This window comes from Mauremys reevesii, linkage group 12, assembly GCF_016161935.1.
Source record: "Mauremys reevesii isolate NIE-2019 linkage group 12, ASM1616193v1, whole genome shotgun sequence".
In the NCBI taxonomy this organism is placed as follows: domain Eukaryota; kingdom Metazoa; phylum Chordata; order Testudines; family Geoemydidae; genus Mauremys; species Mauremys reevesii.
Window position 1 is genome coordinate 4,711,005 of NC_052634.1, and position 15,486 is coordinate 4,726,490.

A 15,486-nucleotide genomic window follows, 5' to 3' on the forward strand; every position below is an offset into this window, starting at 1 on the left:
AATATTTTTTCACAAGTGACTGGACTGTGGCATTCACTGCTACAGGATGTCATTGAGGCAGAGAACTGTGCAAGATTTGAAAGGGGATTATACATTTGTATGCAGGGCCGACGAGTGGTGCGGGGGGAAGCTGGTACAAATTACCGAGGCCCGGCGGTCTGGAAGGGGGCCCGGGGCCCAGCTTCGTCGGCCCTGTTTAGCTGGTCCGCCCTAGCTGGGGGGCCTGAAAATTTTTTTTCTCCGGGGCCTAAACCCACTCTCGGCGGCCCTGTTTGTATGGAGAAAAAGAATATCCTGCTATAATAGTTAACACTAACAAAAAACTTTGGGAGGGATATTAAACTTCATGCTTTAGGTCTTAATCTGATTATTCGGTATTAGAGATTAGGATGAGACCTTCACAGGCATGCAGGTTACTCCACATCCGCCCACCATGGGGTTTCCCCCACTTTCCTCAGAAACAACTGGCACTGGCCACTGTTAGGGAAAGGGCACTGGGTTAATTGGAACATGGTGATTCCTATATTCCCAAATAATGTGATCGAATGAAGAATATTTTAGTGCTGAGCCTGCCCAAGGAATGTCCCCGACAGATGACCTGGAAGGTCCATTAAAAATGTTAAAGCTGGAGTTCATGCCGATGCTTAAAAGGGAGGCTTCTCCTTAACAACCCCCAGGTATATAGATTGTTTTATGTCTCTCAGCCCAGATTCATCCTTCCTATGAAGCACGGTGGTACCTTCCTCTTAAATGAGCTTATTGCAAACCAGTCTGATGACCCTTTGACCCAGGGAAAACTGGATCTGGAACTCAACTGGGTTTGGCTTTAAATGAAAAGATCAGGTGAGCACAATGCTATTTCTGTTGCTTAGCTCCCAGTTACTTAGACAGCAAGCTCTCTGAGGCAGGGACTGTCTTTTCACATGTGAGCAGCAACTAGTACAATGGGGACTGATCCCTGATTGAGAAATCCAGGTGATACCACACTACAAATAAATACATACATAATAACAACAGGTCTTTGTTGACGCTATTGTTTTCTGATCCTGTAAGTAGCGGGGCTCTGCACAGCTGAACAGCAGGAACAGAGCACACAGCAGGGGAGCTTGAAGGCATACACTCCATACCAGTGGGAGTGATTTTAGTACCACCAACACCTGACCAGCGTGTGGATTCCATTTCGGGACTCTCGAAGAGCCTAGAACGGATGCTGAAGTTAGAGGGGGGAACTATCACACTCCAAAAACAAGAAGAGACTCCTGAGATGCTAAGAGGGACAACGTTTTTTTGCACCCTACCTTCTTTGGCATCATACCACCCGGAATGCCAATCCTCCTCGCCCAGTGCTCTCCATTCCGCCTTGTACCTGAGGATGGGCACCCCACCGGTGGCCTCCGGCTCATCAAACTCCACCTGGGCAGTGCTGGAGTAAGGCTCCACTCTGTCAATGGAAGGAGAGGACGGAGTATCTGGGGGAGGAAGGGAAATAGTAAGCAGTGATGTGGAGAGGGCAGGCAGCAAATGTCCATACAGCCTGTGCCCTTGGAGAGAAGGTATCTGTGGCGATCCCAGAAATGTCTGACTGCATTCTGCCTTGTGCTTAGACCCACAGGGGGGACCCTGTCCTCACCCAAGCTTGCTACAGGGGCTCTTGGGAGGCAAATAGGTTCTCTGTGAATTGTGGAGTTTTCATTTCCTCCCTCCCATCAGGGACAAGAGACTCACAGCATTTCCCTCCTGGTCACTTATTTCCTCCGATGAATAAATGCAGCCTGCACATGGCTATGCATGCACCCTGGAGACCATTCTGTTGCTTCGGGCCTTCCTCACAGAACATCTGAATGCACAGCTGGATAATTCCTAACTGTTTCCATGGCAACCGGGTGAATTAATTATCGAGGGCATTCTGAGTTCAGGATAGTGGAGCCCCTCCCAGCCTGTCTGGTTACCAAGGCAGGTGGAGAAGCCTGACTAGCTGGCATGGGTTGCTCTGGGATTTCTGTGTGGCAGCAGGATGTTTTACAGAGGATAGTTCACCAGCTCCAGCCCATACACATGGTGCTGCTATTAAAAGCCAAAGAGCAAGATTCTGTCACAGCACCAGTGGGTACTGTAGGGTGCATAAAGGCCTACTCAGGCAAAAAGCAGCCGCCTCCAAAAACGGGGCAGGAGACAAAATTCCTGGGATCCACACCACCTTCGAACTTGCGAGCTACAACTGGCTGCTCTGATGCCCCCCAAGGGGGACACCTGGAGTCGGGAAAGGCTTTCCCTTCGTCACCCCAGTGCAATGACTGCCTGTGCATCCCACCAGCCCCCTGCCCGTCAGTGGATCACGGGGCTGTGTGGGACACTCACCTGCTTGCACAAGGATGAATTCGGAGGACTCCTGGCCGATGCGATTCACTGCGGTGCAGTTATAGTTCCCAAAGTCATTCTCGGAATCCGGGGTCACCTGGATGTTTAGGGATGGGGAGGGGGGTGTTTAAGGATGCGCCCAGATCTCAAAGCCCAACTTCCCCAATCCCCGTAGGGTTTTACTAAAGGAGGAGATACCAAGGTATCATAAAATAGGGATGCTGAGCATCAGCCCATCACAGACAAGTGCAGGTTGCTCAGGGGCCTTGTGGCGATGGGTGAGAAGCTGAAGACAAGGCTCTGCCTAAGCTCCACAGGCTGCTCAATTTACAGGGGCCTCTTTAGCCTCATGCCCTGTTATCTCCTCCTCTCCTGCACCCTCTCTCCTTTAATCAAACAGCACAATGACGCACACATGTACCACTGTGAGGGGGAGAGACTGTACATCTGTGGAGACACCTGATATCGTCCCGAGATACAGAGCAAGGGACTGCGTCTTCCTAGGGCTCTGTGAAGCACCCAACGTAACGGGGCCTCAGTCCTGACTGAATCCTTTGGGAGCTACCAGGATAGACACAATCAATGAATAACAATCCCATGACATTTGTAACTTGGGTGCTTCCTCCTGATTCCTTGCCCTGCCTACAACCATGCGTCGCTTTCTCGTGTTCCCTCTTGTCTGACATTTAGATGCCAACCTGTTCAGGGCACGGAACGTGCCTCTTACTGGTTTGCAGCCAAGCACACTTCTGACCACTAACTAGCAATCCATTCTTCAGCCCTTGATTGGAATGGTCCTGTCTCCTAGCCCAGGGTGAGCCATCTCTGCTCCTGCCACAGGCCAGGCCATAGCGTCTTGTCACTAGAGGCTGGAAATGCTGCTTCTCTGTTTACAGACGGGGCAGCAACAGACCACATGGAGTGACGGAGGCCTCCCCACAGGACTCTCGGTGCCATAAACAAACATTCATCTATAACCCATGAAGGCTGCACGTTCATATCCCCTGCCCGAGAGCCCCCTTTCCTCACCTCCAGGTAACTGGCTGATGGGGTGTTGTAGATCTTGATGTTACTGTAGTTGGAGCTTGGCAGCAGCTGCCCGTCCCGGAACCAGGAGATGGCAGCACTGGGATAAGCAAACACCTCGCACGTGATGTTCACTTGGTTCCCCTCCCAGGTGTAGACCGCCACAGGGCCCTGCAGCTTGGGGGCATCTGGGAACAGAGACAGCGTCACTTGAGGCAACTGGAGCCATAAATGTCCCCCTGCCCCAGCCCAGTCCCCCTGCCTGGAGCGAGGGCTCTGTACTACCACACAGGACATCCAGGTCTGGTCCTTGGCAGGGGAAAGGAGCTGGGGTTGGCAAGTGCTGGGAATGCTAAACTCCTGGGGGTGAGGCTGAGCAGACAGCGCATTCATTGTGTGTCCAGGGGACAGCGCGTGCCTCCTGCCGCTCACCCACGGCGCATGGCCAAAAACAGAGTTGGGGGGAGGTTTGAGCAGCAGCTGCCCTGCTGTACCAAGCCAGCGCAAGAGGACTGAGGAGGAATTAGCTTCCCAGCTCTACCTGCAGGAGGCACAAACCTGGCCCACGTCACCAGATGGTGTAAACTGATGCAGCTCAGGACCTGCACTGGAGTGGTGCTGATTTACACCAGCCGAGGACCCAGGGCCCTGCATTTGTGCACACAGAACTGTTGATTGACCCTGCTTTATTTGTCTTCCCAAAAGGCAATATGGCTGGTTCTTCACCCCAGAAACTGATTCTGGACTGCGCTGACTCCCGTGACCTTTGTTGAAACAGAACACGGCTCACTGCCATCTAACAGGCATCAGCCTTGGGACGGCATGTCCTGCGGCCACCTGAGCCACTCCTTAGGGTATCACTACTGCCCGCTTTGCAGACGAGAGCCCGTTGCCCATACTTACATTGCACTTCAAGGTACATGGCCTGGGAGTCTTGCCCGATGGTGTTGCTGGCCGTGCACACGTATTCTCCAGCGTCCGTGTACTGAATGTCCTTGAGCGTCAGGGAGGACACTCGGGCATGGCTGCGCACCACTATGCGCCCATCCAGAGTCTAGCAGGAAAGGAAGACAGAGTGAGAGACGGGGCACTGAGCCACTTAGGGCACACAGAATACCAGGTTTTAATACAGTTCTATTCCCCCCGCCTCCTTAGCCCCCAATGCTCAGTAGTTTAGAAGCAATCACCAGCAAGCAGCCTAGAACTGCATAGGAGTGAAACTGACAAAAGCAGCAGTATTACTCCTTGCTGCCTAGGGCTGAACGCAGCAATTCCAGAGCCCCAAGGAAGAGGGAGCGGAGTTACCTTCCCATCCTGCTACATGTCAAAAGACACCTGGCTAAGGAAGGTGGGGTCTCCAGTTGAGATGTGCCCAAGCCATGCTCCTTGTGTTCAGAGTTACAGTGCAAGGCTTGATGGATACTAGCTAAGGGATTTCCCACTTACTGCTCTCTTGTAGGAACCTGCTCAGACTAGGTCAGTTTCCAACAGACCTGAACACTCAGATCGCAGGTTTGATTCTCCTCTCACTTGTATCTGTTTTACGCTGGAGTGACTCTGCTGATTTCAGTGGAGTCATTCCCAATTCACACCCAGTGCAAGTGAGCACGGAACCAGGACCCTGAGTTTGAATCAGAGGCCACATAGTGTGAAAATTCAGTGCTCCTGTCTGAACATGGGGCTGACCAGCGCAAGACTTGGAAACAGGGTGGGAAAATATATGACCCTTCGAATACACTTGCTTGAAGTTTTCGTAGGGTCTGTGAGTTTAAACAAGTTCTGTAATAAGGTGATTGGCCCCAAGATGATTTCGGAATTGCTCCTATATGCAGGGTGTGAATGTATGTATGTCAAGCAGTGTACAGATAGGGAGCATTACATCCAGGTTACAAGGCATTCAAAGAGATTACAACCGTCTGTCAGAATCACCTTGTTCCTTCACAACTGGAATGTTGCCACTCCCAACATCCCTGAACCGTAAGAATGAATCTTTCAAGACAGGCTCTCCCAACCCATATAACCATAGAACTTCGTCACCTTTCCCTGCTCCTTTTGCCTCACCCACTACTCCAATTTAAACCCTTTGAAACACAGACAACATCTACTTGTCTGTGAAGTGCCTAACACACTATTGGGCACTACCCACTGGTAAGCTGCACACCCTTGTGGCTGTGTGCGCAACTGTGTGTTGTGATTACAACCGTAAGTGCTCCAAACTTCCAGCTAACCAGGCTTACAGTCGCAAACCCCACAGAAACGCTGAGCCTTAGCAGAGAGCTCTGTTCAGATCTTGGGTGCACAGCTCTCCTGGGTCTAAGATATCTTTTTGTTTAGTGGTTGAAGCCTGGGAAAAGCTTGTGGTTCAAAGAGGTAACAATTATAAGTAAAGGTGATGGTCCAGCTCTTAACAAGGTGTGCTAAAAAGACATGCCTTGATGTTTCCATCTCTATCGGAATCTATTAACTCAGCACATTTTTGTCCTTTAAGCCTTTCCTATCGAGAAGCAGAGAATTGATATCCAGTGATCAAACATGGAAGCAATTCTGCATTTGTCTCTCCTGTCCCCCCCGATCCAAGTAGGTTTGCTGCAAGCTTGACGAAACCAGGCCAAGGCCACATGCTCTCTCCCTGGCACTGTCTCTAGGAAACGGAGACACAGAACTCTATTTCATGCATGCATGGGACAGTGTGCCAGTCTGGATCACTATATCTGGTAGCTTTGCAGGAGCTGTGAAAGGCTTCCTCATGAGGCATTAGTCTATCGCACTATGTTTCTCATGTGAAACCATATTTTTTGTCTTTGTTCATAGAAGTCAGACCAATGGTACATCTAACCCAGTATCTTATCGTCCAACAGTGACTGGTGCCAGATGTGCCAGAGGGAATGAACAGAACAGGACAATTATGAAGTGATCCATCCCCTGTCGTCCAGTCCCTGCTCCTGGCAGTTGGAGGTTTAGGGACACCCGAAGCACAGGGCTGCATCCCTCACCATCCTGGCTACTAGCCATTGATGCACCTATCCTCCATGAACTTATCTAATTCTTTTATGAACCCTGTTATACTTTTGGCCTTCACAACATCCCCTGGCAACAAGTTCCACAGGCTGACAGTGCGCTGTGTGAAGAAGTACTTCCTTATGTGTGTTTTAAACCTGCTGCCTATTAATTAAATTGAGTGACACCAGGTTCTTGTGTTATGTGAAGAGGTAACTTTTTCACTTTCGTCACACCAATCATGATTTTATTGACCTCAATCATATACCCTTAGCCATCTCTTCTCTAAACTGAACAGTCCCAGTCTTTTTAATCTCTCCTCACATGGAAGTTGTTCCATATCCCTAATAATTTTTGTTGCCCTTCTCTGTACTTTTCCCAGTTCACAGGGTATTAGACGCTATCAAAAGAGCAGGCCTAGTTTTCAAGACTCCAGAGCTAAAGGGACATTTACTCCTATGTGGGTGAGGAGAGTCTGTTTTTAGGATGTTTGAGTCCTCTCCAAATACAGCACACAGGTACTTCCCCCCCCCCCCACACACACACACTTGCTTCTCACACACATTGGCATCATTAGCAAAGTGGCAAGCACCACTAGGAGGAGGCACCCTGAAATATTGGACACAGTTGGAAAATCAGAAGGAAAGAGATGAGGGAGCCATCCTAGCTCTGTGCTGTCATTATCCCAGTCGGAGGGCACTTAACTGGGAATTAGCAGTGCCTTGCACAGATCTCAGCAAGGCACCATTAATTTGGGACCTGATTATGTTGGAGTGGAATGTTTCCGATAAGTCTTGTTCACAACTCAAGCTGTAATAAGACTGTCTGTTTTGCCTGTAACTGAGCTTTTAACATCTGTCTGGGATGATAATACTCTTTTTGGTTCATATCTGCTGCCAACTTCTGAGTACATTCTGGGCTGGAACGGTGAGGGAGGATTTACAGGGCTATGCAGAATGAGAGTATGGCTGATTGGGGTTCAGAAGCACAAGCAGCTAACAGCTATTTCCCCTCCAAAGTAGCTTACGGAGAGTTTAATAAATAAAGCATCCTTCACAGAACCCCATTCAACTCTTTTAGCAGTCAGGGAGGGAAACGATTTCAGACTGAGTAAGCTTAGTAGCATTACTTTTGCAATTAAAAAGGCATGAGATACACAGGGCAATGTATTAAAGAACATACAATTATAACATGAATTAACTTAGACTTAAAGAAAGGAAACTATTAAAATTCCAAATCCTCCAGTAGAAACCAGCATGAATATTCAACGTCTCCATTTTCCATGTTCATGGTTCTCCAACATACTATTTCAGAACAGGACTAGGCAGGTTCCCATCATCCTCACCTGAAGTAGATGTTGATGGGCTTGGGTAACAGGCGAACCTTGTCTAAGCCACATCGCCCTGTCTACTTCCCACTGGGTTAAGACACTCAATCAGGCTACCAAAATACTGCTGTTAAGAATACGAAATGCAGTCACCAAGCTCTAACCACCAATGATGAGCCACTGCTATCTGCTGGGGAATTACGTTCCCAAGCACATTCGGAAGCAAGAAGTCTCTCTACGAATCATGAATATGTAAAAACAGAATATTTTAAATACGTAATTTCATGTGAAAAATATCAACCACATTGTGTTATTTAAATGCATTTAACTCCCCCCCTCCGCCCATTTGCCCCCCAAAGAGATAAATAAAGTAAATTTAGTAACCGGGAGCATTTCGTGGAGAAACACAGCCTGGAGACATGTAATTGCATTGCTTTTGAGATGGAATGTGATGCAATTGTTCTTTAAGAGAAGACTGAGCCTAATGAGAGCAATGAGCAAACAGGTGAGTTGGGCTGGAGTGGAGGCAGTCAGGCTCTTAGAGGGAAGCTACTTTCCCAAGCCACATGGAAGGAATGTCTCCTAATTCCAGCTCAGTGCCACCTCTAGGATGGCAATTTGGCTAAATGCGCTTTTGGCTATTTGCTTTCACATCCACTGAAAATTACAGTCTTGTGTTTTAAATGGCAAGTAGGATTTTCACGCATGACTTCTGCCATCTCCTGACACAGCTGGTTTGCTCATCCAAAGATGCGTCACTATAAGCCAAGCAATTTCTACCACTATCAGCTATCTTTTTTCTTTTTTTAATACAGTTTAATTATTAATACTGGCTTGGTTATTGTACTAGTGGTGTGTTAATCTGTAATACTTAAAAAAAAAAAAAACCTAAAGGGATTGTCTATTGGTCTGGTAATCTTATACCTCTTGCTTCTCGGGCCGAGTCCACGAAGCCTGGAAAAAACAGATATAAAACACAACAACAACACACACACACACAAAAAAAAGCAATAGAAGTTTATCAAGTGTTGTGTTTAGGTAACATACTGTATGCATCACACTGCATTCTGTGCACATGCAGGCTCCAATTTGGATCACTTCTGGGAGGGGCGGAGGGAAGATGAGGTGGGAAATAGAACTGATATTTCCATCTCCCAATATAACTTCAATTTGGATTTGCATTCAGCATTTTAATTTTTTAAAACCTGATTTTAAGATGAATTATTAATCAAAGGCTAATGATATTTGAAGACTTGGTGCTTCTGCTGTTGCACATTAAGCAACTGTATATTTTGCTCTGCTGCATCTCACCACTTCTATAAACATGTCCCAGCGGTGCTGCGGAAGCAACTCCAATGACCCAGGTCACTCAATGCAAAGATATTTATAGAACTGGTTTCCTAACACTGATTTTGTTGTTTGCACAGATACGCTGGTTATTAATGCTTGCATTGTTAACACTGTCATGCATTTGTACTATTTTTACATGCATGCTGTGTCCGGAATAAGAGTTCTCATATTACAGCGCTGAGGAAAAATGTGAACTCCAGAATCAAACAAAAGACAACAGCAATGAACTCTTAACTCCACTAGGTAATCCTCCAGCTAGCAGATGCTCTCAGTCTTTACTGGGGATGGAACAAACGAATAGCAGGCACTCTCTCCAAACATACACTAGCTTTATCAACAAAGGTAAGTTTCTGAGCGCGACAGCAGCAGTCTAGGTCATAATCACTCCTGTTCGGAAAGACCAGGGGTTGCTGGGTTCACTTTTCCTCTATCAATCGGCTTTTCGTACACTTTGTCCTGCCGTCAGTTTCATTTGCAGCTTGTCCATTCAGGAGTCAAAAATCACCTGCTAATATCACAGCCATAAGGGCGTTACTTAGCATGCAATCCAAAGGCATGAGTATCGCTGACGGTTGGATGATAGCGGCGTACACAAAGAACAGGAGACGGACGTTCAGGAAATGAGGATGGGAAATGCACCGTTGTTTCCAAAGTGCTTCCAGTGAAGTAAATGTGACCAGCAAACAAAATGAGACTGAAATACTAACGTACAGTATTGACTCGCCTGATTTTACATTCTCCACCGGTAACCCACCGACTTCTGCATGTTGCTTCCAAGCCCCAAACATTATATTTATCTGTATCCCAACCAAGTTCAGGTTCCACGGAAGCCTAACAAGCAAGTTACACTAACTCAGCATCATCCTTGTTGTATGTCTGGACTCACTGTGGCTGCTCCACAAAATGTTTATGTGATTTCCATAGGTAGATCCTTCACCCACCCCAGCACATTCGTTTAGTTTCAAATCCCCTTATAAGAGGTTGAAGAGCGCCCATAGCAATGCCAAGGAGTATTCCAACCTGACATCATCCTAACCCTTTGCCTGTGGTTTTATGCAGCACATCGCTTCGCTGACATTCCAGGCTACTGCACTTTGTGTCAGTGCATGGATCTCATTGCAGTCACGTGTTAATCTCCCTCCAAACCCTTTCATCTGGGGAAGAAGGTTTTAGATTAATCCAACTTGGGATGGGGAGGGCAATGCACCTAATACCTCTAACATCTCCTTGCAGCAATTGGGTAAAATCAATTGTCTAACTTTCTCCTTGACTAGTTTTCAGTCCCTGCAAAGTTTTCAAGCAGATGAACATAACATAAGAACGGCCCTACTGGGTCAGACCAAAGGTCCATCTAGCCCAGTATCCTGTCTTCCAACAGTGGCCAATGCCAGGTGCCCCAGAAGGAATGAACCAAACAGTTAATCATCAAGTGATCCATCCCCTGTCACCCATTCCCAGTGTCTGGCAAACAGAGGCTAGGGACACCATCCCTACCCATTCTGGCTAATAGCCATTGATGGACCTATCCTTCATTAACTTATCTAGTTCTTTTTTTAACCATTTTATAGCCTTGGCCTTCACAACATCCTCTGGCAAAAAGTTCCACAAGTTGACTGTATGTTGTGTGAATAAATACTTCCTTTTGTTTGTTTAAAACCTGCTGCCTATTAATTTCATTTGGTGACCCTTAATTCTTGTGTTATGAGAAGGAGTAAATAACACTTCCTTATTGACTTTCTCCAAACCAGTCATGATTTTATAGACCTCAATCATATCCCCCCTTAGTCCTCTCTTTTCCAAGCTGTAAAATCCTAGTCTTATTAATCTCTCCTCATATGAAAGCCGTTCCATGTCCCTAATAATTTTTGTTGCCTTTTCCTGAACCTTTTCCAATATATCTTATTTGAGATAGGGCGACCACATCTGCACGCAGTATTCAAGATGTGAGCATACCATGGATTTATATAGAGGCAATATGATATTTTCTGTCTTATTATCTATCCTTTTCTTAATGATTCCCAACATTCTGTTTGCTTTTTTGACTGCCGCTGCACATTGAGAGGATGTTTTCAGAGAACTATCCACAATGACGCTAAGATCTCATTCTTGAGCGGTAACAGCTAATTTAGACCCCATCATTTTATATGTATAGTTGGGATCATGTTTTCCAATGTGTATTACTTTGCATTTATCAACCTTGAATTTCATCTGCCATTTTGTTGCCCAGTCACCCAGTTTTGTGAAATCCTTTTGTAGCTCTTTGCAGTCTGCTTGGGACTTAACTATCTTGAGTAGGAGAAAACCCAGCTCTCTATCCAAGACAGTTGGCCTATTTCTATGCAGCAGCCTTTACCCTCTGCAATCTCAATCCTAGACAGTCTCATGCTGACCTCCCAATCCCCAGAAAAGGGGAGCCCAGATCCATACTGCACATGAGCAAAGAAGGTCATGAGCTTAGTAAATTCTTACGAAGTTTCTCTCTCTCATTGGATTCAAACAATTAAATGGGAGCAATTTAGAAAATAAGGGATTCCCTGGAGAATTTAATGGAATTAACCCACCTGACTATTGTATACAAAATCATCCATATATAAATGTCAGTAAAAGTGGGGATACATTGCAAATCAAGATTGGGAAATCCCATGATGAAGGGGCACCGTATGCTTGAGAATCAGCACAACTAAGATTTTTGCCAGTGTTATGACCCCCACCATGGATTAAAATTTAAGGGACAGATCCTCAGTTGGGGTATCTCGGCAAAGCTCCACTGAAGTAAATGCAGCAGTGCTGATTTACACCAGCTGAAGATCTGGCCCAATTTTTCCCTATCTCCTATTTCTGTTTATTTACTTCTTGCATTTCACTTAGCCTGGACCATGAAAAGGAACTAGTCACCCTTCTCCACCGCTTCTCATGCTCTAACCCAATGCTGCAATGACTGGGTTGCAAATGCTGCAGAGAGAAGTGCTGAAATTCCAACAAACAACAAATTCTGTTCTCACTGAAAGTCTTTCCAACTAATTTCATTAAAACATTTCCAGATATTAACCAAAATGGGTTGATTTTTTTAAAACCAAAAATAACTTGGGGTCTCAGCTACCCTGCAGCGCTGTTAATGCCAACAAATCCCTGAAACATGAGGAGACTGAGGTGTTGGGAAATTCTCAGAGTAGCACCAACACAGCTGTGCAATTCACCCGAGAAGAGCTATCGGTCAAATTAGAACATGTACTCCTTTAGCTAGACCAATTGCTACCTACAGGATGTACATCTCAGACTGTTACATTCAGGAAGCACTTCTCCACTTCAGTAATCGCGGACCTTGTACGAGAGCCTGGGTGAAAAGAAGGCTTAACAAGACGATGTTGACACATCCACTAAGCTCTCAGTGGCACAGAGGGAGGCAGAGAATCCAGGGCAGGTTCACTATGCTCTCGAATTATCATTCCAGATTTTAGCTATTTGATTAGGGAGAGACTCAGCCTGGGACTGTATTGGCAGGAATCATTACCCTTTATTCTGCATCTCCACTGAAATGCAAAAATGAGCCTCAGCACTTATCTAAAGTGCCAAAGGGCAAATCAGGAGTGAGGGGGGCTGGTTCCGATTGGATTTAAGAGGACAGATTGTTTATTGCCCATTTCCGTGGTGTGTTGTCACACAACCACACTGGTGAAAAACAAAGCGATGGCACTGCATGAGGCTGAGATCTTCCTCCTCCTCCACCTCCTCCTGGCTTTTTAGTTGATAACTTCAACACTCTCTCATCTGGGAACAACGGGCCAGGATTCATGCTTGGCAGAAGCAAACCCTTTCATCTTCCTAAACTGGCTTTGATTTGGCCCAAACCTCTCACTCACTCTCTTTGAAGTGCTATCTGTGACTGCAGAGGATGCAGCTAAGTGCTGACCCTCCTTACAAATACAGCATTCCCACTGTGAGAGCTGGGCATGGTGGCACTCATAATCCCCTTCCAGGGGGAAAACCAGCACAAGGCTCTCACTGGCTGTACGACCACTGATTGACTGAGCAGAGCAGAAGGCACTGACTCCCACACTGACTAATGAGAACATGTGCACTTTCTCTTTGGCTAGCACCTCTCGTCTGCTGTTAGGCAGACGGTAACATGCAATGCAGCTTCTGATGAGAGGCTAGGGAGCAGTAATCCTTCGGTATATACCTGGCCAGCCTGCCACCAGCATCAGCAAGATTTTAACAGCAGATACTGTAGAAGACGACATTATTTTTACATACAGTGCAGCTGAGAATCTTGTATGGGAAACCTTTTATGCATTAACATAAGGACTCAGCTAATGTTTCCTGGGCATGTATGTAAGAAAACAGCCTGGTTAGTGAGAGTCCATCTGGAAACCTAATAGGAAACAGGACTGTAATGTCTCTGCACTGAAATGGTGAAGCCTGAACATACTGACATATACCAGATCAAAACTAACGTTTCTGCACCCTAATCATTGTCTTGCAAAATGGACAAAAGAGAGTGGGCTGAAATATAGCTAGCAGCATGCCCCGACTGTACAGATATTTCCTCTTGTATTATTCAAAAAGAGATGATCCTATTCTCCAACACAGCAGTGATAAATACTCAAGATAAGATAAACAAAAGGTATTCCAAATCAATAGGAGACCACTCATTACACCAACCACTCCCTTGGGATACCTCTGATAGCTAAGTTCTTCTGTAACAGAGATAGGCAAAAATTTTAGGACGGGACTGCAGGGCAGTGTAGACATGCCCTTAGTTTGTCATGGCCACAGAATTCACCTGGGTTAGTTGTTTCCCCATTAGTGCCTGGGGAAAACTGACAAAGCCAACTCTCTCTCTCTCATTTCAAACATATGCAATCATTCTGCAAAACAGCAGACTCGCCGGCAACAGGAATCTTATTCTAAAAGATCTCAGCACTGACAACTTCAGTGTTCACCGGCTGCCATTCCTGCTCCCATTGTCTGTACACTAGATGGTGAATTCCTTGAGACCAAGATGTAAGGTAAAATGTTCAAAAGTGCCAAAGTGACTAAGGTGCCTAAATCCCATTTCCAAAACCAACATAGACACTTAGGGACGGATTTTCAAAAGTATGTAGGTGCCTAAGTCCCAGTTAAGCTCCTAAGTGCCACTTTTAATTTGGGCACTTTGAAAATAGCACTCTTTGTCCCTAAGTCAAGGCTTACCTGTTTCTCTGAGCTTTGCCAGGAGCAGGTGAGGAGGTGTGGGGGGAGGACAGAAAGAGAGATTTGGCCAGTCATTTCCTGGCCATTTTGACCTGCTGAGTTTTTGAATGTCTGTATCATTAATCTGCACCTAACACATTGCATATGAGCTTTATTAAAAAAGAACCAATCACATAAATACCTGCCTGGAAAGTGCCTAACACACTGAAGATTTACACATAAAACAACAAACCCTGGAATGAGGGACTCTGCCAGTACATCAGACATATGGTAGTAGTTTGAATCTTCGCATTTTCCTCCTATCTACATAAGAAACTATCCAAATATGCACCATAGTTCCTTAATATAGATCACTGACTCAACAGCATCAAACAGGATATGTGAGTCTCAAAAATAGTTAGCAGTTTTGCAGCTGAGATCTCATTAGCTCAATTGGGCTAGACAGGCAGAGGAATATGGAAAGAGCAGGTTCCTCTGGGAGATTTCTATGCAATTTAGTCTTCTGTTTTCAGTCTCTATTCACTACACAAAAGTTCTTTCCTCCCAGATGCAGGAAATCAAGACTCCAGATTCCATTGACCCTGGTCTCCCAAATACCTTTCCTGGATGGAAGCAAACCTGTGAATACCCTGGTCCAGCTGCCCCAATGCAATATGGGTCTGAGCCAAATCCCACTGAAGGCAATGGGATCTTTTCATTGACCTCACTGAGCTACTGACTAGGCCCTCTACTGAACCCAATGGAATTTACACCTTTCCTACAGGGCAGGAGGGAGCCTGGTTGTTTCTCAGGCAATGGATTATGCATCATCAGTACACTGAAAAGAGGAGACTGATGACACAACACAAAGGACTCATTACTGCAGGAATAGGCTGTGTGGCTGGTCCTAAGACAGTGTCTACACTCTGTCTGTGTTTCTACCATGCACTCCCAATTCCCCTCATCTTCACACTGACTCAGACCTGCTAAAGGGTTCAGGCCACTAACCACTACGAGGGGCCTGTTATAGAATTACCAATGAGCACTATCTAATTTACTATTTATCTAAAGATAGCTCAGTTTTGGAGCTAGATTCTCCCTTCTCACTCAGCTGCCTTTTATATGACTCTCATAACAATGGACAGAGGTCCCCAAATCTCCACCTGTTATGCCCCTAAGACAGCTAGTGGCAAATCAAGCCAGAATGATTATTTACAAAGAAACTGCTAATTATTTTTGCCTTTAAAAACAAAATG

At 46.0% G+C, this 15,486-nt stretch overlaps 1 protein-coding gene across 9 annotated transcripts in view; it reads right to left on the minus strand.

The window, feature by feature from the left end:
• The window catches only part of NCAM1 (neural cell adhesion molecule 1), a 255,069-nt gene that overhangs the window by 56,526 nt on the left and 183,057 nt on the right, over window positions 1-15,486 (minus strand). For 8 of the 9 annotated variants that reach the window (XM_039496751.1, XM_039496748.1, XM_039496749.1 and 5 more), the window contains exons 12-15: window positions 4,288-4,438; window positions 3,388-3,572; window positions 2,359-2,455; window positions 1,299-1,469 (exon numbers count right to left, since the gene is read on the minus strand). In XM_039496751.1, coding sequence (XP_039352685.1) covers window positions 1,299-1,469; window positions 2,359-2,455; window positions 3,388-3,572; window positions 4,288-4,438 — 604 coding nt within the window. Of the gene's footprint in view, window positions 1-1,298; window positions 1,470-2,358; window positions 2,456-3,387; window positions 3,573-4,287; window positions 4,439-8,632; window positions 8,663-15,486 lie in introns of all 9 variants that reach the window. The other variant, XM_039496746.1, reaches the window with a different exon arrangement.